Here is a 20,280-nt window from a genome sequence, read left to right as displayed (position 1 = left end):
CCTTGGTAGGTTGTTATATATTAGGTAAAATGCAAATATCTGGAATGAATAGTATAAATCACTTTTTTCGATATTTCACCAACACAAAACCTGCTTTCTTCTTTTTTTAAGGTAAAAATTGAGATATTTATCAAATTGACGATAATTTTACTCGTTTTTTCATGTTTCAAGGCAATTTTTAACATTTTTCAAAGAAAAAAAACGTTAAATCTTACTCTACAGCTATTATTATTAAAGTTTTACGTGTTTTTATTCATCTGTGATGTAAATATTTACATTTTGATTCACTTTTCATCGTTTTTTGTATAAAAATTGAAATATTTACCAAATTTGCGACAATTTTACTCGTTTTTTCATGTTTCTACACAATTTTTAACATTTTTTAAAGAAAAAAACATTAAATCTCACTCTACAACTATTATTATTAAAGTTATAACTCGTTTTAATCATCTGTGATGTAAATATTTCTAATTTGATTCACTTTTCATCGTTTTTGTATGAAAATTGAAAAATTTACCAAATTGACGATAATATTACTCGTTTTTTCATGTTTTCAAGCAATTTTAAACATTTTTTAAAGAAAAAAACATTAAATCTTTCTCTAAAGTTATTATTATCAAAGTTATAACTGTTTTTAATCATCTGTGAGGTAAATATTTCCATTTTGATTCACTTTTCATCGTTTTTTGTCTAAAAATTGAAATATTTACCAAATTTGCGACAATTTTACTCGTTTTTTCATGTTTCAAGGCAATTTTTAACATTTTTTAAAGAAAAAACATTAAATCTCACTTTACAGCTATTAATATTAAAGTTACAACTGTTTTTAATCATCTGTGATGTAAATAATTCCATTTTGATTCACTTTTCATCGTTTTTTGTATAAAAATGGAAATATTTACCAAATTAGCGACAATTTTACTCGTTTTTTCATGTTTCCAGACAATTTTTAACATTTTTTAAAGAAAAATAACATTAAATCTTACTCCACAGCTATTATTATTAAAGTTAAAACTGTTTTTAACCTTCTATGATGTAAATATTTCCATTTTAATTCATCTTTCATCGTTCTTTTGAATAAAAATTGAAATATTTACCAAATTTGCGATTATTTTACTCATTTTTTCAAGTTTCTAACCACTTTTAATCATTTTTTAAAGATAAAAACATCAAGTATTACTCAACACTTATTATTACAAAAGTTATATCTGTTTTTATCCGTCTGTGATGTAAATATTTCTATAATGATCGAAAAACATTCGATAACGAATCAAAACGCAACGATTTCGACGCTTGGCTAATTGCACTCGTGGCGCTGCTTTGCTTAAACATTCGAAATGAAATTGACCTTTAATTGACACTAATAAAAGCGTCTCGCAGGCGACCGCGAACATGCGACGAATGCCGTGGCGACACAAATAAAACCCGACGCTCATTCCGACGCCACCGATTCTAATCTCCTCACAAACTGCAGCTTGAAATTCCACAACAGATACCGATTTAAAGCGTCTAATTGCAGTCGGGGCAACACAACGCACCTAACAAATACTTACATCATTTGTCCGACAATTGTGACAATATTTGCTCTAATTTTATAAATGATTCCAACTCTTTGTGCGCCTAATGATCCCACATGACGATGCAGTATAGAAATGCGTGTTTCGGGTTTTCAATAGCGATTTGTCCGCACTCGAAGCGATCATTAATAAAAATTGAATGGATACCGTTTAGCTTTTAACGTCCGTGACAAACCAGGTGAATCTGGAATCGGGAAAGTTGTGTGTCGGGCAGAAAATCGGTGCGTTTCTGCCGAGTTCGCACAGTTTATTTTCACGCTAAGCGAACCATGAAACTCAAATTATATTTTCGTGCAGCGGTTGTCGCCGAAAATTAGAATATGCGGCAGAAAAACAACTCCCCTTGGTTTTTTCTTAAAACGCAGTTCTTCCGGTTAGCTTGCGGTGCTTTTTGATGTGCTAGTTGTTTTAGAGATTCAACTTTGTCCATAAATTCCGTCCGTTGAGCGTTTTGAGCTTTTTTTCGCATTTAAACGAATAGTTTTGCCTGCAACATAAAAATATATATTAAAACAATGAACTTACACATTATTTCACCTGATTATCAATTAATACACTTGATTTACACTAAAATATAATCTCTGTGTGCTTTGAAAGCTCAATAACCTGTTTAATTTGTTTCGCGCGGTAAAAATTTTGACAGCGTTGTCAAACCGCGCAAAAAATTTAAAAATTTCAACGTTTTTCTTACAAAATAAATCAATTTTAACAATTTATTCGTTTGTGATGGCTGTGATTGGTAAAGATAAACAACAACATTGACGTAGACACATCGCATTGTTCGTTTTCGACGCACAACACGTGCTGACGTCTGTGCATTGCGCTCGAAAAAAAAAATTCAAAGCGGAAATGAACTTTTTATCGCAGTAACCTTTTGGCCTCCCTCGCCGGGGCCGTCGCCGTCACCGTCGCCAACACAATACGCTAGCATAGATACTGATTGACACTTTTCATTTTTGTCTGTTTTGATTTTTCCTCCGCGCGCTCCTCAAAACACAATAGATTTAAATTTAGTTCGCTTAAAACATTATTTACATCAACAAGATACGAGTGCCGTGAGTATTTCTAGGACATTTAACATTTAAAACATCTATTATTGCCGTAGGTGTGTTTTCTTTTTGTCGTCAGCTAATGTCGCTGAATGTTTTTGGTTCAGTGCGTCAGTTTTGCGCCCCTTTTCGGAGCTGCGACTGTTCTTTCAGTCGTTATGCAGATAACACTCTTGTGTTCACTTAAAAAACCACACAACGAACATATTTCTATATTTGTTCACGATTTGCGTGTTAGCTTATCAGAATGTATACATTTCAGTGCACAAATCATAAATTCATTCAAAATGTTGCATAATACAACGAAAAAATATTGAAAATGCATTTAAACCGTTTTCAGGTAACAAAAATAAATTTTTTTAGAGGAAGTACTCAATATATGTTAAAATATTTATGCAAATATAACTTAAATCGTGCGCGATATTAGAATTTTTTATTGGCGCTTCACGGTGCGTAAATTTATTCGATTCGCATAATCTGGCCGGAGGAAACTGGAATAAAAAAAAAAACGTTGAAGGGTGTGAGCATTGCTGCGCCGCGCGTCAACGAAGGCAGTCGTTGTATTCCCCAGCGAGCTCTTTAAAAATACACACTTTTTCAATTCCGATAAATTGTGCGCGATGAAAAGACTTCTTATGTGTTGACATTTGACAATTTGTATTGTCACCATCCGCACAACGCCGGAGAAAAACTTGGTAAACTTTCTTAAACCTCAGCAGTCAGTAATCATTACGTAAAGATACTTTCTGTTATTTTTTCTATGTTTTTTTTAAAGAAGAATTTAATAAAACAATAAAAACCACTTGAATTGATATTAATTTATGCGCTCGAACAATGCGGGTGGATGAATTAAACTAGAAAAATGATTCATCAATCAATAAAACATTTATACAAGTAAATCCAACTAGGAGAGCCTTTTGATAATGGTTTGTAATTAAATATTCTATAAGAGCACTGACTCCGAACCCTGAATTTCTCCCGCTCTTCACTTTGCAACTTATTAACCGCGCAGTCCTTAAAATCTCGTTAATTATTCATGCATTAAAAGCAATATGCGCGGTACAACTAATATTAAAGCCACTGCGCCAACATTTCCAAAGTCTATTGTGCATTAACCCAAATCTAAAAACTGAATAATAAATTATTCTTATTTTATTTTAGTTTTAGACACGCTAGTACACTCTATGCGCAACTTTTGTAACTATATGCGTGTTAGGCAGCCAAGTATACACCTAGACTTTTGAAACCACAAAGGCAACGCGTTTTATTTTCGCATGTTTTATTAATATTATATAGTTAAAAGCATTTACAAGTATAAATTTACATTTTATTAGGTAAAGACATAATAATACTATGTAAAAATAATGTGAACCACCCAGCAGCTGGAATTTGTGAGAGATTTTTATGAATATTCTCACATTGCACAATATCCTGATTCTTCACAGCATGAGAAGCCTGCAGTAACATATCCTTTACTTCTTGATTGTTTGATATATCCTTCCAGTTAGTAGTAAACCTTTCCATATCTTTCTTTAATGCAGTATTATTTGGCAGGTGGTGAATTGCAAGAAAAAAGTTGTTAGTGATTTCAGTCAGAGTTGAATCATTAATATTGGAATCAATTGGATCAGGATTGTTTTGAGGATTTGGATTGGGACTCATTGGAAAGGGTACTCTTTTGTTAAGAAGACGTTTCGGTCCTGATTGTCCTGGACTGCTAATTGCTGATAAATTTGGTGGATCATTCCAGCCAGGTGTTACATTTGGAGGTAAAGGACCACCGGCTCCAGGAGGTAATATTGGCGGCCCTGAGGCTGTTAAAAGAATAAAATAAGTCTAAATTAACTTATTTTAACATGTAATTATTTACCTTTTGGTGGTGGAGGTAAGTTATTAGACATTATTACAAAGAATTCATTTAGTGAAAGTTTTTGGGTTAAGTTCATGACAACACAACATAAGTACGAATCAAATCGAAGTTTACCGATTATTTGATGTGTTTTAAACTAAAAATACAATATATTTAATATATAACATTATAAACTATTCATTTCATTGTAAATAATTATAGTACAACTATTTATTATTTAATTATACATGTGAATATGATAATTTAAAAATATTTTCCATTTTGCGCCGTCACGTGGCGCCCCCTGACGACAACACAAACACAATGGTCCGTCAAGTTGTATCAGTCCAATGAACAAATACATTTATTATTTAAGAATTTAAGAATCTACCAGCAAACACCACAATCAAACAATAATCTAGACTAGATGCTATCGTCCAGTGTATGCTAATCTCTAATGGAAGGCTTCGATGCGATCTACTACGAGAATGAGGAAGAAAACTCAGCTGAAGATGTTGAGCATGCTGAAGTCACACTGGTGCCAGATCCAGTTATCATTCGAGGAGCTGGGAACATGACTGTGTAAGCATTTAATTATTAAATAACTCGTCAATACAAATTACTAAACACCATATTCTTTTAGATTTGGATTGAGTAATAGGTTCTGTGTGGAATTTCCCAGTGGTTTGGTGTCCAGAGTAGCACCAGAAGAGTTTAAAGAAACTGTGCTGAGAATCAACAGTGTACTCAAGAAGACTTTACCTGTGAATGTAAAATGGTTGTTCTGTGGATGTTTATGCTGTTGCTGTACACTTGGGTGCTCCTTATGGCCAGTTATCTGCCTTAGCAAAAGGGTAATACAGTCAGACATTTTGTTTTTTTACATTTTTACACAAAATCAAATATTTTCTAGACACAGCATTCATTAAACAAATTACTGGAATGGGAGAACAGTTATTTGTATCACAAGCTTGGTCTGCATTGGCGTTTATCCAAACAGCATTGTGATTCGTCCTCGATGATGGAATATGTGATACTGATTGAGTTTTTGCCCAAAATACCAATTTACAGGCCCGACTAGCATTCTGGCAGTGCAATGCAGTCAGTAACTATACACCTAACACACCTACTATTAACTTTATTTAATTATTTATAACAATATGCGAATTACGCGGTGATGTTCGCCTGCTCGTCCAACCATACATAGTAATTATTCTTGTTTTGTTAACAGAGCAGAAACTCAGATGAAAATGTACATATTTAACGCGTGGGGGCGGCGATGATTGTTTGTTGTGCCAAGAGTGGTAGGTCTTTAACGAATCACGGAATCGAATAATTGTGTACATTAACTATACCCAGCTTAATTTAAACTTAATTTTCAATTTAAGCATGATGAAGATGAATTTGTACATAAAGTAAATGTGATATTATTATCAAATTCTATAGCGATTAACGTTTTATCTAATATTCATTAAGTGAACACGCTGAAATTGTAACGGTACCAGTTAGTAGGGGGGAATTTTATCACTCAGCAGGGATTAGATAAGCAAATGCAAGCAAACACCAAAATTATTGGCGAATTATTACAGATAAGTGACTTTTAAGCTTGATTTTGTGAAAAGTTTGGTTATGTTGCGGATATTTTGATAAAACTTGCAAGTTTTTCATGAAATACTATCTAAAAATGTTGGAAAATGTCACAAATGTTGCAGTTTGCTGTAAATTCCACACAAAATAACATTTCCGAGTCAATTATTCATTATTATGTTAAATAATTTCAGAAAACCGTTTGCATATCGCTGGAATTTACATTTCCCAACAATTTCAAAAAATTATATTACGTGTGGTACATTACAAAGCGTGTAGATTAATGACGACAGCTTTAACCTTAACAAAAGTTGATAAAAAGTTTAATTGTTTACATATTACTCGAATATTATTATGTTTCGCGGATGGGAGTTGTAGCCAAACGGAGTGTAATTATTTATCGATCGATAAAAGACGTAATCTTATGTTATAGTATTAAGTTTATTTAATCTCGTTAACGTTTTGGAATTTCGGTTGCGCAGAGTAAGTGTACAATAAAAGTTAGCGTAACATTTATCACATTCATCAATTTGTGTAAACCGGACGGTTCTTCTCTAAGGCACTTTAAATATGTAAGATTATCTTGCAAGTTCATAAATATCGATCACAGTTTTCACATGATATCATTTCAATTTACAATTTATACAAAAGAAAATGATTCATAAGTACCAAAATCTACTTATGTGCGTTATTTTAAATTACTCGGTATTCTATCGACGAAATTTGCTGGAAACTGGCCACGTTTGCCATTACACTCGCCCTCTAGCCAACTGGCATCGATAACCCTGCATACTGTGATGCTATCGCCGGTTTTAAAGCGCAAATCACCCGCGATGTTTGTTTCGAAATCATACAACGCTCGAACTTTTGAATTTTCATCGAGGGGCACTTGTATATCAATGAAATTACTCGGAAACATTCCTTCACGGTCGTCTATTGTGCGGCCCATCAACCATTCGTCATTTATTTTACGTGTTAAGTAAATAACATCGTTTATCTGTAAAAATTCAACATATTTATAAGAAAAATCGTAAAAAAAATTAATTTTTTTACCGAAAATTGTAAATCTCCACTTTGTCCACTGTTGTAGTCATATAAAGCGATGCCAAAGGGCACAACAACATCTTTAACATCTTTTGGTGGACTTGGTGGAGGTATATTAGGCATAGGTGGTGAATTATCAAACAAATTTTGATGTAGATTCAAACCAGTCACACTGGAAGTTGGAGTTGATAATCCTCCAGGTTGAAAATACCCGGGTAATGGAGATACTTCTCTGGATGTGCAAGCAGATGATGTAGGCCTTAAAGCTTTCTTTTTCGGCGGTGCAGGCCGAATTATTGTTGGTCCAGGACCGATTTTTGTGCTTCCAAGATTATTATTCGCGTTTCGAGGCACCGGTGGTGCTTGTACTTTAGCGTAAAAAGCACTATTTGACACCTGAAGCCAATCACTAGCGTTTTCAAACTCGTAGCTCTTTTTACTGGAAGCTAGGCTGCTTGTACTGCTGCTGAATGAACTCGAAACGCTGCCGTTGAACTGTTTGTGCGAATAAGCTGGTTTCGGCGAGTTTGGCGGACTCCATTCTATCAGGGAGGCTGTATTATCAGGCTGAGTTATACTCCATGCTGATTTACTCTTTGCCAGGCCGAAATTTGGTGGTGGCGGACGTGGAGGCGGCACTTTCTTTTGATTTTTATTGCTGAAACACAAAAAGCGTGATAACTTTTTATTGAACAAATATAAAAGAATAATTTCTTCACTATTATATGCAGAATTTAATTCTGAACCAACGTTTGAAAGAAATTTGATTCTAACTTATTGCGTTTACGAGTAATTAACAAAAAACTGATTAAAAACTTTTTTTCACAAAACTTACTTTTGAGATCGACGAGCTTCCTCGACCGTAGGAGCTCGCCGTGTTGGTATCCTCATATTATTCATCGATGAATAATCCAACCAATGTTAACTTTACTACGCATTCATCACCATCACCGCAAATTGCATGAACTAATTAACGCCCAGCACGAATGTTTCACTTTCGTTGAATATAATATCCGCCGTTGGCAATTAAGTAATTATCTATAATTATCACAATATAATACCACCCAGCGCCGTGAATATCACTCGATAGATTGTTTAAACAAAAACGATAACAAATGACAAGCACCAGATGATGAATTGCGAGGTTAGGTTGTGATTATTGTTCGTGTTACAATCAGAAAACTGAATTTGTTTATTTGTTTACGCCGTTGGAGTAAACTCTATAACAATAATCACACACACACACAGAAATATCAAATGTTATTATTATTAATTTATTGATACGTGTGGATGGTATACAAATAGCGTTTATTGTGCAGCGCGCAGCGGAAAGCAACAAGTAAATTAAATGTTTCGTTTCGTTGAGAATTGAGAGTTGGGAGTTTCGGCTCGGTGTGGTGACGGTTACGTCGGTTACAACGGTTACATCCAACATCTTACATCATTAGCGATGTGGTTGTCGGATAGAAAGCGATGCGTTTATGCAAGGCGACTGAGTGTGACGAGACATGCTGAAGGAAACTTGCTTATTATATTAACCTTCGTGAATGAATGCAATAACACTCGAGGACGGACTAAATTTATCTATCGCACATGTACATTGCAAATAGAATAAATTATCTTTTATGGCAAATAAAATGGTGTTTGTATTTGTTTTCATTGATTAAATAAAATTTTTGTAGTAGGTATATATGCAATTGAAAGTTTTTGCGTGTATGGTGGGTTGCTGACCACTAAAGCGTCGTTTTGTGCAACAGCCGTTTTGTGTCCTGTTCGAATTCGAGTTTTTGTTAAGAAAAAACAACAATATCAATTTGTGAGTTGTATATATTTATAAACAAATTAATTCTCTAGATTTTGATATATAATTTATCATGTGCGCTTGTTCAAATAATGAGTAATCACAAATTTGCGATGCGGAAATTTGACCGGTCATAACCTAACATTTTTAACAAATTTTCACACTAATTTCACATATTCTAGAAAATTCGCACTTTTCTATACATTTACTATCACAGTTTGTTTAATCTGGTTTAAATATATCTGAAAAAGTACATGGTAGCAGCATCTATACGTGAATTTCTCAAAGTACAGCTAAAATGCTATTCATTTATGCTGTGTTGTGCAAATTGTCCGCACCAGTACGTGTGAAGTTGGCGCGCCAACACCGATACGGATGACTTTGCGTTTGAGTGCTAATAAATTCACTGACTCATATGCATGGCTCACTGCCTCATAGAAAAACTTGATTTTTGCGGCGGAACTAGTTTCGCGGAGGACTCCGCTGCTACTTTCTAAAGCGTCAAAAGGTGGCGTTAAGATGCACGTTTTAACGAAAAATATTCGCGCATTGTTGTGTTATTGTTACTACTTGTTAAAAAATAACAAGCATGGTTTTTTAAGTATTTTGGACCAAGCTTCAAAGTTAATCTCTTCAAACTTTTGGATTTTATAATCGGTACTTAAATTATAATTACGCACAGCTGCTAAGTAAATGTCGCTGTTATCTCGTTACAACTGGATTTACGCATTTGTTCGTTTAAACATTATATTATTATCGCTGATCATGCAAAAGATCATGAACTACAATTTGCTCTAATAGAACACATCCGCATACAAAATATAATCAAATAAATTTAACGCATTATTGCATCAGAACATTAATAAAACAAACTTTATTAAAATCTATAAATATTTTATTTCCAAAAATTAAATAATTACATGAATTAAAGTTCAATTACAATTACAATTACGAGCCACTCAAATTGTGCACAGGTAGACGATTTTAAGTGCTCGGCGTTTCAAACAACAATAATTTTTGTTGCAACAAAAGTTGTTTTCAAAGATTTAGTTTACAATGGAAATTTTCAGCGCTTTAACGGACTTAACGCATTTTAAACGCAATTAATTTATCATACATGGAATTGTTATTGAACTATTCCGTTTATGGCTTGTGCATGTTCGTATGAATGATCAATTAACCGTTCATTACGAGTATGTAAGTACTGAGTACACAATATCGGCTTTCATAGGCCCACAAACCGGGTCGCCGGCGCTCATTCGCGCTCGAACCGTTCGGGCAACATCACCTACCAAAGCGGCAAACATGTCTGAAGACAAAGAGTTACACTTTCTGAAATCAATCTATAAACTTCTTGAAGAAGAGTGCGTTATTGTTGATACCAACAGTCAATCTGTGACTAATTATGTAGATCCTGAAGAACTTAAGGTGAGAATTAAAAAATCAAACAAAAATATTAGAAATAATCCGAAAAAATTTAAATTTTAGAAAAAATCGATTTAGATTTGAATAAAACAGTTAAATCCACTGAGGAATTATTAAATCTATGCCGGGATGTTATCCGTCATAGCGTCAAAACAAGACACACACATTTTAGAAATCAATTATATGGCGGTGTGGATTTATACGGATTGGGAGCTACGTGGATTTCAGAAGCTTTAAACACAAACCAACATACTTTCGAAGTAGCGCCTGCGTTTACCCTTTGTGAAAGTTATGTCATTCAACACGCATTAAACATTTTCGGGTATAAAGATGGCGATGGTATTTTTACGCCAGGCGGAAGTCTATCAAACATGTATGGAATGGTAATGTCTAGATTCCAAAAGTATCCGGAGGTAAAAAGTCAAGGTTTATGCGGTTTACCGCCATTAGTATGTTTTACTTCCGATCAGGTTAGTTTTTTTCCCCTAAAAATATGCAAAAATTAATTTTTAAGCATTTAAGGCGCATTATTCCATTCAAAAAGGTATGCACTGGTTGGGTTTCGGTATTGATAACCTCATCAAAGTAAAATCTGATGATTTGGGTAGAATGATACCAGAAGAATTGGAATTATCAGTGGAAAAGTGTATAAAAAGTGGTAAAGTACCGTTATTTGTGAATGCAACAGTTGGTACCACTGTTTTGGGCGCCATTGATCCCCTAAATGAAATCTCTGGTATTTGTAAGAAGTATAATATATGGATGCATGTTGATGTAATTAAAAATATCAATTTTTATTTTATTTTGATAAAAATATTAACAAATAAATTGTAGGGATGTTTTGGTGGGACACTCATACTATCAAAAACACACCGGCAAAAATTATCCGGTGTTGAATTGTAAGTAAAACATAAAACAAAGAAATACGCCTAAAAAATTAAACATTTTCATAATTAAAGGAGCGATAGCATTGCTTGGAACCCGCATAAAATGCTGGGAGCACCGTTACAATGCTCATTATTCCTCACACGTCATAAAGTAAGAAATGAATACTAGTATGAAATTACTCTCACGTTGTATAATCTCTACGCTTTTAGAATTTAATGCATGAGTGTAACTCAGCTGCTGCTAGTTATTTATTCCAACAAGACAAACATTACGACGTGCGTTATGACACAGGCGACAAAAGTATTCAATGCGGTCGAAAAGTCGACGCGTTTAAACTCTGGGTCATGTGGAAAGCACGTGGAGATGATGGTTTTTCATCTTATATAGATAATGTCATAGAAAGTGCTCGGTAACACATAAAAAACATTTTTTTAATTTTTAATTTTAATTTTAATTTTTGCCTAAAATTTTAGATATTTTTATGAAAAAATCAAATCCACGCCTGGTTTTCGTCTTGTAATCCCCGAAATTGAAACGGCATGCATCTGTTTCTGGTACATACCAACCAAAATGCGTAATCAGGCTGAAACTGATTCATGGTGGTCAGATTTGTATAAAATCGCGCCTAAAATCAAAGAAAAAATGGTGCGTGAAGGCACATTGATGATTGGCTACCAACCAGTGAAGAACCACGGTAATTTCTTCCGGTTTGTAATCACATGTCATCCGCAAACCACTCCAGAAGACATGGAGTATGTTATCAAAAAAATCATCGAGTATGGAGAACAAGTATAGATTTAGTACAATTTTTAGTAAATAGATGGCGCTGCGATGCGGAATAAAATGAATATTTACCTTTTACACTCTGCGCATTCTTGTGCGATGCGAGGTTTGTTTACGTTTTTGTTTCGTGCGCTGCGCGAAGATAAGATAAGGTATCACACCGGTTTTACTCGGCGTATTTCACGTTTATGTTGCGTTTTATAGTTTATTCTTTTTCTTTCAGTTCAGTTGAGTTTCGCGATCGGGTTGAGCGTGACGCGTAACGGCTTTAATTAAAATTAAAATTACATTATTTTAACGGTTATTGTGATGCCGCAATGATGCGGTTCAAAGACAGTTTCGAATGGGGGATCACGAGTAAGTGTTCATCTCGACGAGCCTCGCAAGTAAGTCGTATAAAGTTTATTTGTTAATGGATTATATTATTATATGAAGATTTATGACGATCGTAATATGCGGAAATGAGCTACTAAGATTTCATTCGGTTTTGGAGTTGAAAATTTCGTAAGACTAACTTTGTCGCGGTTGTCACTCGAAGATGAAACATTTTCTTTATTGCGACCTTTGCTTTGAACGAAAATGTAAACTTAAAGCGGCGCAAACATTACGCAACAAAATAAAAAATAAAAAAATATCTTTCTCCCGAAACGGAAACAGAAACGGTTTTGGCGTCTTTTTTTTCTTTCTTTCTTCATTCGTTGGTAGGAGAATAAGCCACGGTTGCAAATGCGCGTTCTTGAATTATGGCTGCTTTTCCACCCGCCGGCGGCGAAAAACAGGAAAAGTGTTTCTTACCTTCTCTCTGTCTTTTACATCACAAGCGGAAGTGTTTAAGATATAAATTTGTGTTTTAATGCCATGCCGTTATAATCACGCATTAGGGTACTTTTAACAAGTCGATAAACCATAAAGAAGATTTATTTTTGAAAAGATTCTCGCTAGAAAATAAAAATAAATTTAATAAGCATACAAATGAACTTCTTTACTTTTTCTCGCTGCTGCTGGTTGTCTTCGTAGCATAAACTCTAGATATAACGTTCAACAAGTTCTGGTGGAAATAAACTCAAAATTTAATACAGACCCGGCGTGCAGTAGCAACTTTGCAGATGCAATTGTTATTGTTATATATTATTCGAACACTTGTGAGTGGAGTGCTCCCAGGACGCCATTCGTTACATTTCTAGATTGTACTATGCAGATGTGAAGACATTTCAACCGAGTGCATTTGCAAATGTATTACTTGAATGCGTTTAGTTTTATTTTTAATATTTCTTGGTATAAATTGGTGCAGAAAATATTATTTCTAGTGTAAGTGTGAGTTGTATATCTTGAAGAGTACTCCTCACCTTTAACGAGGTCACAACTAACGCTAATATCACACTACAGTTTCTCATATCTCGAGTGTGTAGAAATAGTATACTTGAGTTGACTTTGGTCAAGTTGTGTTTGTTTTTGACGTTGATAAACATTTTACATTTACGGGACAAACGACCATTGAAACTAGTTTATTTATTTTGAGTTGCATTTATTTGAATTAATATGTTTTTAATAAAATTTATTATATTAAGTGCATTAAATTTTGTAAAATATACTCTAATAGCTTTTTACCCGCGGCATCAGTGACGTTTTTATTTATTTTTTCTGTTTTCATCATTAAAACGTCGGTTTTTCACGGTTTTGAGACACAAAAAGTGATATTTTATACACGCTTGTGACTAAAGTACTTTAGTCACGGGCTTTAGTCATGGAGGGGGAGCTTTCGCTTACATATTTGCTCATAGTATGGCAAAAACATTGTTAAACGTTGTTAAACACTCGATTGATTAAACGCTTGCTACACTCGTGACTAAAACTCCCTTTTAGCCACTTGTTACTTAATATTCTCTTTTCTACGTTTATTATTACTATAATCTACGTTTAGATGTCACTAGAAACACTTTGAAACTCGCTCCCAACTAAATATATGTTTAATTGTATTTTTAAAGAGCGCTGATGCCAATTAATGGCTGGGACGTGTCGCGGTTTGCAATTTCGTGTCCCACGTCCTCGAAAATTCGTCGCAGCGAGCTGTGGGACACTTAATTTCGCACATTACGAGTTAATTTCGTATAATGCAAGGGCGTTAAAATAGACCGACGTCACTTTGTATACGTCACTTTGCGGTTAGTGAGGCTTTCGGTAATTGCAGCGCCGGCGACGAAGGAAACGCATTTTCCAGGACATGTCCCTGTCGCCGGCTTGTCTTTCCCACTAAGAAATTGCGAAATGCCGACGATAAAACTCATAAATTTCACTTTACTGCACACATTATCGCGTTTTATTTGTAAATATTGTAAATGAAAATACGAATTCATCAATTGCGTGCGTATCGATTGTGTTTGTGACGTTTTTAATTAACACCAAGTTTAATTACTTCCACGAACGCGTTGTTTCATCAAGTTTTAATAATTACTTTCATTAACGCGCGCGTTTGCAAATTGCTGTGAAAAAAACATTTAAAAGCGGAGAAAAAAAGTTGAAGGAGTCAAAGATGGCTGACAGCGTCGCTTGAATGGGGTAAGAAGTACGCGACAGTCGAGTTCATCGTTTGCCTGAATTAAATATAATCATTATTTATGCATTTGTTCATTTCGCGAGCAAGAAAATTGCTTCGCGGCGTCATTGCAAGACTGAGACTTACAGTGTATAGGTTGGATAATTCGTCGTGAATGGCACGACATCATGATGCCATGGCATGATGAGTAAATTTAATTATTGAGTAGAATGTCAGGTTGTGCAACGGCGCTAGTCTTTTAGGCCTCTAAGTCTTCCAGGCGCGACGTCGACGTTTATTAAAGTTGCGCGCAAACATACACACCGAGGGAGGATGAGTGAATTCAGGATTTTCCTGTGCGTGCGTTTCACCTCTCTCCGTTGCTTTATTTGCTCTTTTACTGAATGATGTCTTCATTTCGTCACAAGTCTCAAGCAAATCTAATAAAATTCTATTTGACATTTCTACAGGAATAAATAAATAAATATTTTTTTGTTTTTTTTTTTACATTAACGTGTTTTTTGAGATTATTCACTTGGGGATTATGAAATATTTTATTCGTACGCACGTGGATTTGGTGTAAGAGCAAACGCATGTTCACAAATTGTTGTAATGCGCATTTATGTGCAAAGTCAATAGACCTTAGAGAGTCTTGACACATTGCTTGTTATTCATGTCGCCGATACACGTTTTTATTACGACACATAAATTCAGATTGCAAAAGCTTGTTCGGTTAATGAAATCAATTTTGCGAACGCATTTGTCAACTTATAATACACTCCACACTATTAAATTTAGTTTTTTTTTTCTACGCCAGTTTTTCTATGGTTTTGAGACATAAAAAGTGTACTTTAAACACTGACTGCCAAAGTCGTGACTAAAATACTTTAGTCACGGGTTTTAGTCACGGGGTGGAGCTTACGTCTGCACATTTTCTAGTAATGCGTGAGCGAATTTCGAAAATTTAAAATAAAAAGTTCAAATACAAAAATTTTAACGTAGAAATAAAGTGGAAGTAGAGAAAATAGCGTAAACATTACGTGGCTAAACGTTGTTAAACACTCGATTCATTAAACTCGTGAGAAAAACTCCCTTTTACGCACGTGATACATAATATACTATATTTAATCTTTATTCACGTGAAATTTCTATGTAAATCTGCGGTCGAGTCGTAAATTCCGATTGCGAATTGCGAGCCCATTGGGAAAAAGACTTTAATAATTCACCGGGCTTTAGGATTTAAACCTAAAGGTTTTTTCGACAATAAAATCGAGCGGCGTATCGATCCGCAGCGCCTATTTATTTTGCATCCGCTCTGCTCTCATATTTTATGAAGCGAAGTAATGTTACACACTCTGTCCGAATGCGGATGGAAATCGCCGCGAACGAGTGGCCGTGTAATTTCGTTTGTTGCTCAAATTACCGCACTTGTTCATACGAATAAAAAAACCATGCATACACAGACAACACCAGCGACGCAAAAAAATAGTACGCGACGTGCGTGTTACTCTGAAACAATAAATGAAATTTGTTTGTTGGTTAAAGTTGAGCAGCGATTTTTGATCGAAAAAACATGTCCGGTTTGCATTCGTGCAGATTTAACTATAAAATTTTTGATTTTTTTTCCGTTTTGGGGATTTTCAAGTGGAGTAGTATATATTTTCGAGTTCAAATGTGGTAATTGCTTTATTCTCTTTGATATTAGTTTTCATTTTGATGTAACTTTTGGGCCGGTGGCTATTTTGCGTGCAGTCATTGTGAATTATGCAGTATTATACTTCCAAAACTGTTTGTCCGGCACAAAACTTTATGTGGAACTATGGTTAATTATTTAGACTTTAATTTTTGCTCATCTGCGTTTAGTAAAATTCCGTTTAACGCGCGTTTTGAGACATTTGTAACGACACTTGAAAATTGTTAGTTTTATGCTTTTTGTTTGCAAAATAATAGAAAATTTTAAATTCCACTACGTATAAAATATAGAGAATTAAATTCTCTTTGATTTCATATATTTTCCATTGATGTACATTTAATATTTACGGAGATATTCTTATTTTATTAAAAAAATTGCGTTTTTTCAAAATTATTGAAAAAACAAGTAGAAAAGTACTAGCGACACTTGGAACTTGTTACTTTTTTTGCTTATTGTTAGCAAAATAATACAAAATTGTAAATTCCATTTGGTATAAAATATGCGGAATTAAATTCTCTTTGATTTGGTATATTTGCCATTGATGTACATTTAATATTTTCGGAGATATTCTAGTTTTATTAAAAACAAAAATTTGCGTTTTTTTTCAAAAACTGAAAAATATTGAAAAAACGAGCAAAAAATCATCGAAACTTCCAAAATCAAAATTTTTATTTGTTTCTTTTAAGAATGTAAGAATATTTGTTTACAATGATGATAAATTATGTGTTGTTCTGGATTAATTTCAATCTTTATGTCATTGCTGTCTGTCTCGTGACAGTAAAGTTAATAAATCATCACTCCTCGACGCTAAAGAAGACTTTCAATCACTTTGTATAAATGTAATCTCTTACACACTTTTACAAGTTGTGCTTTAAAGTTGGGCACAAAACAAATATTTGCACAGCGCCGGCGGGCAACTTTACGACGCCTAAGACGTCGGTGATGACCGCGCTTGCATACAATAAATTTCAGCGTGTAAAACTCTTTGTAATACAACTTACAAGTTTTATTCGAGTACAAGATTGCCGCATTGCACTGCTGCTGGCACGGGAGTTAAATTTCCTGAAAGCAGAGAGCTTAAAATACAAAACTCTTGCTGAAACTTTCATAAAATTCAAAAAATAAAAATAAATTTTTTAACTCAAGTTGAATAATGTGCTGGTATTTCACTGAGTGGTCTTCACGTTGGTTAAATTGCAACGTAATGAACGTGTGACCACCAAACGCAACACTCAATTCCGCGCGGCCGGCCATTTCATAACCTAACTTCACTTCCACTTGATGCCCGGCCTGCTGCGAACGATAATTCAGACCGGGCCGGAAACGCAATCACACATGTAATTGACGTATGGTAATAAATCGCCGAGAGCGGCGCACATAATTTATCTCCACGCTGCGTTTTTCGTGTTGTGTTTTTTTCTGATTCAACTATTACAACCCGAACATGTGACACACCAACATAAATATTTTCGAGTGACAGACGTGTGAAATTCCGAAATATTTTTATTTCGATTTTAAAATGAGAAATAATGGAATTTAAATAAATAAAGATTGTGATTAGAGTGGACATGAAGTGGGTTGTTAATGATTGATGAAAAAGTCGTCTGTCTATGAAATCAATACGGTGTTGAGGGGTATTGTCCATATTCGAATGGATCATCGCACATCGACGAGCGATTGTTATTCGGAAAGTGGCGCCCGCTGACATGTGAATTGACGATCGGTCCGACGGCTGACTTGGTGGTCGCGTTCGCTCACCTGGCGCGTGTTGAGGGTGTGGAAAACGAAAACTCAAGGGAAAACGTCGGACGGGAACATTTTTCCATTTGTTTTTAGACTTTGGTCACGGTTGGAAGACGAATCAACTTTATTTTATTTCCATTGGAAAAAATGTGGAAAAAACTATCATTTTACACACTTATACGAAATTTAATTTTAATTTTAGTTTTTTTTTATTCGATTTCAAAGAGAATTTTCCGTAGATTTAGAATCTTTAATTTGTTGGTGGCTATCGTTTTTAGTTTACGAGATATTCGCAATCGGAAAACATGGTAAAACATGAAGTTACGTTTTTTTTTTCACTTTAGTCGCGTTTTTTGAACATTTATGCTCCGCATTTTAATTATTTTGTTATTTTGTCTAATAGAGAATTTTCCGTAGATTTAGAATCTTCAATTCGTTAGACGCTATCACTTTTAGTTTACGAGATATTCGCAATCGAAAAAACTGTAAAACATAAAAATGCGTTTTTTCGTGCATTTTAGTCACAATTTCAGAACCTTTACACCATGAATTTTAATTATTTTAAAATTATATCTTATAGAGAATTTTCTGTAGCCTCTGAATCTTCAATCTGCTTCCTTCTATCGTGTTTAGTTTACAAGATATTTGCGATAAAAAGTTATTAAAAATGAAAATGCTGTTTTTTGCACTTTTAGTCACGATTTCTCAATTTTTACACTTGATACTTAATATACTAGAATGTATTATTTTATTTATTGTGAAAACAATAAAATTTACTAAAATTTATATAATTTTAACTTTATTCGTGGAAATAATGCCTAAAACTACATTTTTTTCATGAATTTTTTTTTTTGCCAAAATAAAAATTAACATATTAATGTTATGAATTTTAATTAAATTAAATAACGCACATTTCAGCCTATTGTAAACCCGCCTGAAACATGTTTTAATTAATTTACGTGTCCGTTATATTATTATAATAAAAATATTCGCCGCCGAAAAAACGCTTTTCTAAATATTACATTTACATTTTTGTTCGTGGGGCTGTAATTCTTATGGATGTACCTCTTTGTGCGCATTGTAAGACGCTTCAGTATATCCTGAAAATAATGACGTCGCCGCCATAATTACAACCTTCTCGTTTTAATTATACAAGAAGCAGCGGAAAAAATAATAGCGTCTACCCAGGAGCAAATGCATATAAATGAAGTTTTCCCCGCACAGCAGCGCGCTGGACTGTGGTGGTGCACACCCCTCAGAAAACTTTAAACTCGCTTTTCTGCTGGCGCGCCCGCCTTAAATTTTCTTATTTTTGCTGCTGTGGCAACGCAGGACACCTTCTTCTTGTTCTGCTCTGCATTCGGTATTGTGGCGCGCAACTTGTAAAGTTTACAATTGCTGTTATTGTAGTGTATATTTTGGTCTTGCGGGAGTAGCACGAGTTGGAGCTGGAGTTGGCTTCAAGAGTAACTCGTTGTATGGGGTGCGCGTGGGGGTGTTGTATACGTTGTATGCAATGAGGATGTGTGCGGAATGAAAATACGGTCGGTGAAGTGGCAAGTTATGGTCGAATGGTGTTGAATATTCGTAGAGAAATGTTTTTGTTTAGTCAAGCGACAAGGTTATTTCTGAAAAGTATGAATCAGGGTGGGATTGAATGGGGGGTTGGTCGTGTTTAACGTTTATTAAAAGCTTTATTTCAAACATAATCAGGTGGTTGGATTAAGTTTTAATGGCAATCGAAAAAAACTCATAAAAAATGAAAATGCGTTTTTGTGTATTTTTAGTCACGATTTTTAGGCCCCGTTTATTCGTTAGTTGCTATCGCTTTTAGTTTACGAGAATTTTGCAATCAAAATTTCGATAAAAATTGAAAATTCTATTTTTTTAGTACTTTTAAAAACGATTTTAGAACTGTTACACCCCGATTTATAATTATTTTCTTATCTTGTCTTATAGAGAATTTTCCGCAGATTAAGAATTTTTAATCCGCTCCTTTCTATCTCTTTTAAATTGCGAGATATTAACTATCGAAAAAAGTCAAAAAATGAAAATGTTCATTTTTTCGCATTTTTAACTTTGATTTCAAAACCTTTACACCCCGAACTTTATTAATTTTCTTGTTCTATCTTATAGAGAATTTTCCATAGATTAAGAATATTCAATCCCTGCTGCTCTACCTCTTTTAGTTTTTGAGATAACCGCAACCGAAGATAAAATAAATTGTAAATATTTTTTTAGTTATTATTTTCCAATACACTCGAATATATATTATTGTTACATCACAAACTAGTAATTGTTCATGGCA

The 20,280-nt window shown here is 34.3% G+C and overlaps 4 protein-coding genes and 2 long non-coding RNA genes across 7 annotated transcripts in view; 4 read left to right on the top strand and 2 right to left on the bottom strand.

The window, feature by feature from the left end:
- Window positions 1–3,931: 3,931 nt before the first annotated feature.
- LOC135797758 (uncharacterized) lies at window positions 3,932–4,714 on the bottom strand. The gene is made up of 2 exons (XR_010549621.1): window positions 4,497–4,714; window positions 3,932–4,440 (listed from the first exon to the last, which is right to left on the bottom strand). It is a non-coding gene; the product is annotated as an uncharacterized lncRNA (long non-coding RNA).
- An 82-nt stretch (window positions 4,715–4,796) lies between these two features.
- Window positions 4,797–6,578, top strand: LOC135797757 (cysteine-rich hydrophobic domain-containing protein 2). The gene is made up of 3 exons (XM_065310265.1): window positions 4,797–5,057; window positions 5,119–5,329; window positions 5,389–6,578. The coding sequence occupies exons 1-3, from the start codon at window positions 4,933–4,935 to the stop codon at window positions 5,554–5,556; spliced, it is 504 nt and encodes a 167-aa protein (XP_065166337.1). The 5' UTR covers window positions 4,797–4,932; the 3' UTR covers window positions 5,557–6,578.
- On the bottom strand, window positions 6,485–8,633 carry LOC135797755 (uncharacterized protein B0303.7-like). Its single transcript, XM_065310263.1, has 3 exons — window positions 7,942–8,633; window positions 7,116–7,764; window positions 6,485–7,059 (listed from the first exon to the last, which is right to left on the bottom strand). The coding sequence occupies exons 1-3, from the start codon at window positions 8,004–8,006 to the stop codon at window positions 6,751–6,753; spliced, it is 1,023 nt and encodes a 340-aa protein (XP_065166335.1). The 5' UTR covers window positions 8,007–8,633; the 3' UTR covers window positions 6,485–6,750.
- A 137-nt stretch (window positions 8,634–8,770) lies between these two features.
- On the top strand, window positions 8,771–10,335 carry LOC135797759 (uncharacterized). Its single transcript, XR_010549622.1, has 2 exons — window positions 8,771–8,922; window positions 10,139–10,335. It is a non-coding gene; the product is annotated as an uncharacterized lncRNA (long non-coding RNA).
- Window positions 10,336–10,570: 235 nt separating this feature from the next.
- On the top strand, window positions 10,571–12,081 carry LOC135797756 (glutamate decarboxylase 2). The gene is made up of 6 exons (XM_065310264.1): window positions 10,571–10,802; window positions 10,855–11,106; window positions 11,167–11,231; window positions 11,292–11,370; window positions 11,430–11,629; window positions 11,694–12,081. Exons 1-6 carry the CDS (start codon window positions 10,704–10,706, stop codon window positions 12,013–12,015), a joined length of 1,017 nt encoding a protein of 338 aa, XP_065166336.1. The 5' UTR covers window positions 10,571–10,703; the 3' UTR covers window positions 12,016–12,081.
- Window positions 12,082–12,176: 95 nt separating this feature from the next.
- Window positions 12,177–20,280, top strand: part of LOC135797753 (uncharacterized) — a 57,126-nt gene continuing 49,022 nt past the window's right edge. For both annotated transcript variants that reach the window (XM_065310261.1, XM_065310259.1), the window contains exon 1: window positions 12,177–12,389. The gene's annotated coding sequence lies outside the window, so the exon portion shown is untranslated. The remainder of the gene's footprint in view (window positions 12,390–20,280) is intronic.

The sequence above is a fragment of the Atheta coriaria genome, unplaced genomic scaffold (genome assembly GCF_025399875.1).
Source record: "Atheta coriaria isolate IRGN ID8LTWV9N9 unplaced genomic scaffold, Caltech_Dcor_3.1 hic_scaffold_8_pilon, whole genome shotgun sequence".
In the NCBI taxonomy this organism is placed as follows: domain Eukaryota; kingdom Metazoa; phylum Arthropoda; class Insecta; order Coleoptera; family Staphylinidae; genus Dalotia; species Dalotia coriaria.
The sequence above is the reverse complement of the archived record's forward strand: the minus strand, read 5'-3'. Positions and strand labels throughout refer to the sequence as shown.

Excerpts from the sequence above, each read along its gene's own strand:
- LOC135797756 (XM_065310264.1), top strand. The coding sequence starts at position 10,704 with ATGTATGGAATGGTAATGTCTAGATTCCAAAAGTATCCGGAGGTAAAA. Across the intron at positions 11,107-11,166 it reads ATATATGGATGCATGTTGAT|GGATGTTTTGGTGGGACACT; the intron begins GTAATTAAAAAT and ends AATAAATTGTAG. Across the intron at positions 11,630-11,693 it reads AATGTCATAGAAAGTGCTCG|ATATTTTTATGAAAAAATCA; the intron begins GTAACACATAAA and ends CTAAAATTTTAG.
- LOC135797755 (XM_065310263.1), bottom strand. The coding sequence starts at position 8,006 with ATGAATAATATGAGGATACCAACACGGCGAGCTCCTACGGTCGAGGAA. Across the intron at positions 7,765-7,941 it reads GAAGCTCGTCGATCTCAAAA|CAATAAAAATCAAAAGAAAG; the intron begins GTAAGTTTTGTG and ends TTTGTGTTTCAG. Across the intron at positions 7,060-7,115 it reads GTGGAGATTTACAATTTTCG|ATAAACGATGTTATTTACTT; the intron begins GTAAAAAAATTA and ends GAATTTTTACAG.
- LOC135797757 (XM_065310265.1), top strand. The coding sequence starts at position 4,933 with ATGGAAGGCTTCGATGCGATCTACTACGAGAATGAGGAAGAAAACTCA. Across the intron at positions 5,058-5,118 it reads GGAGCTGGGAACATGACTGT|ATTTGGATTGAGTAATAGGT; the intron begins GTAAGCATTTAA and ends ATATTCTTTTAG. Across the intron at positions 5,330-5,388 it reads TTATCTGCCTTAGCAAAAGG|ACACAGCATTCATTAAACAA; the intron begins GTAATACAGTCA and ends AATATTTTCTAG.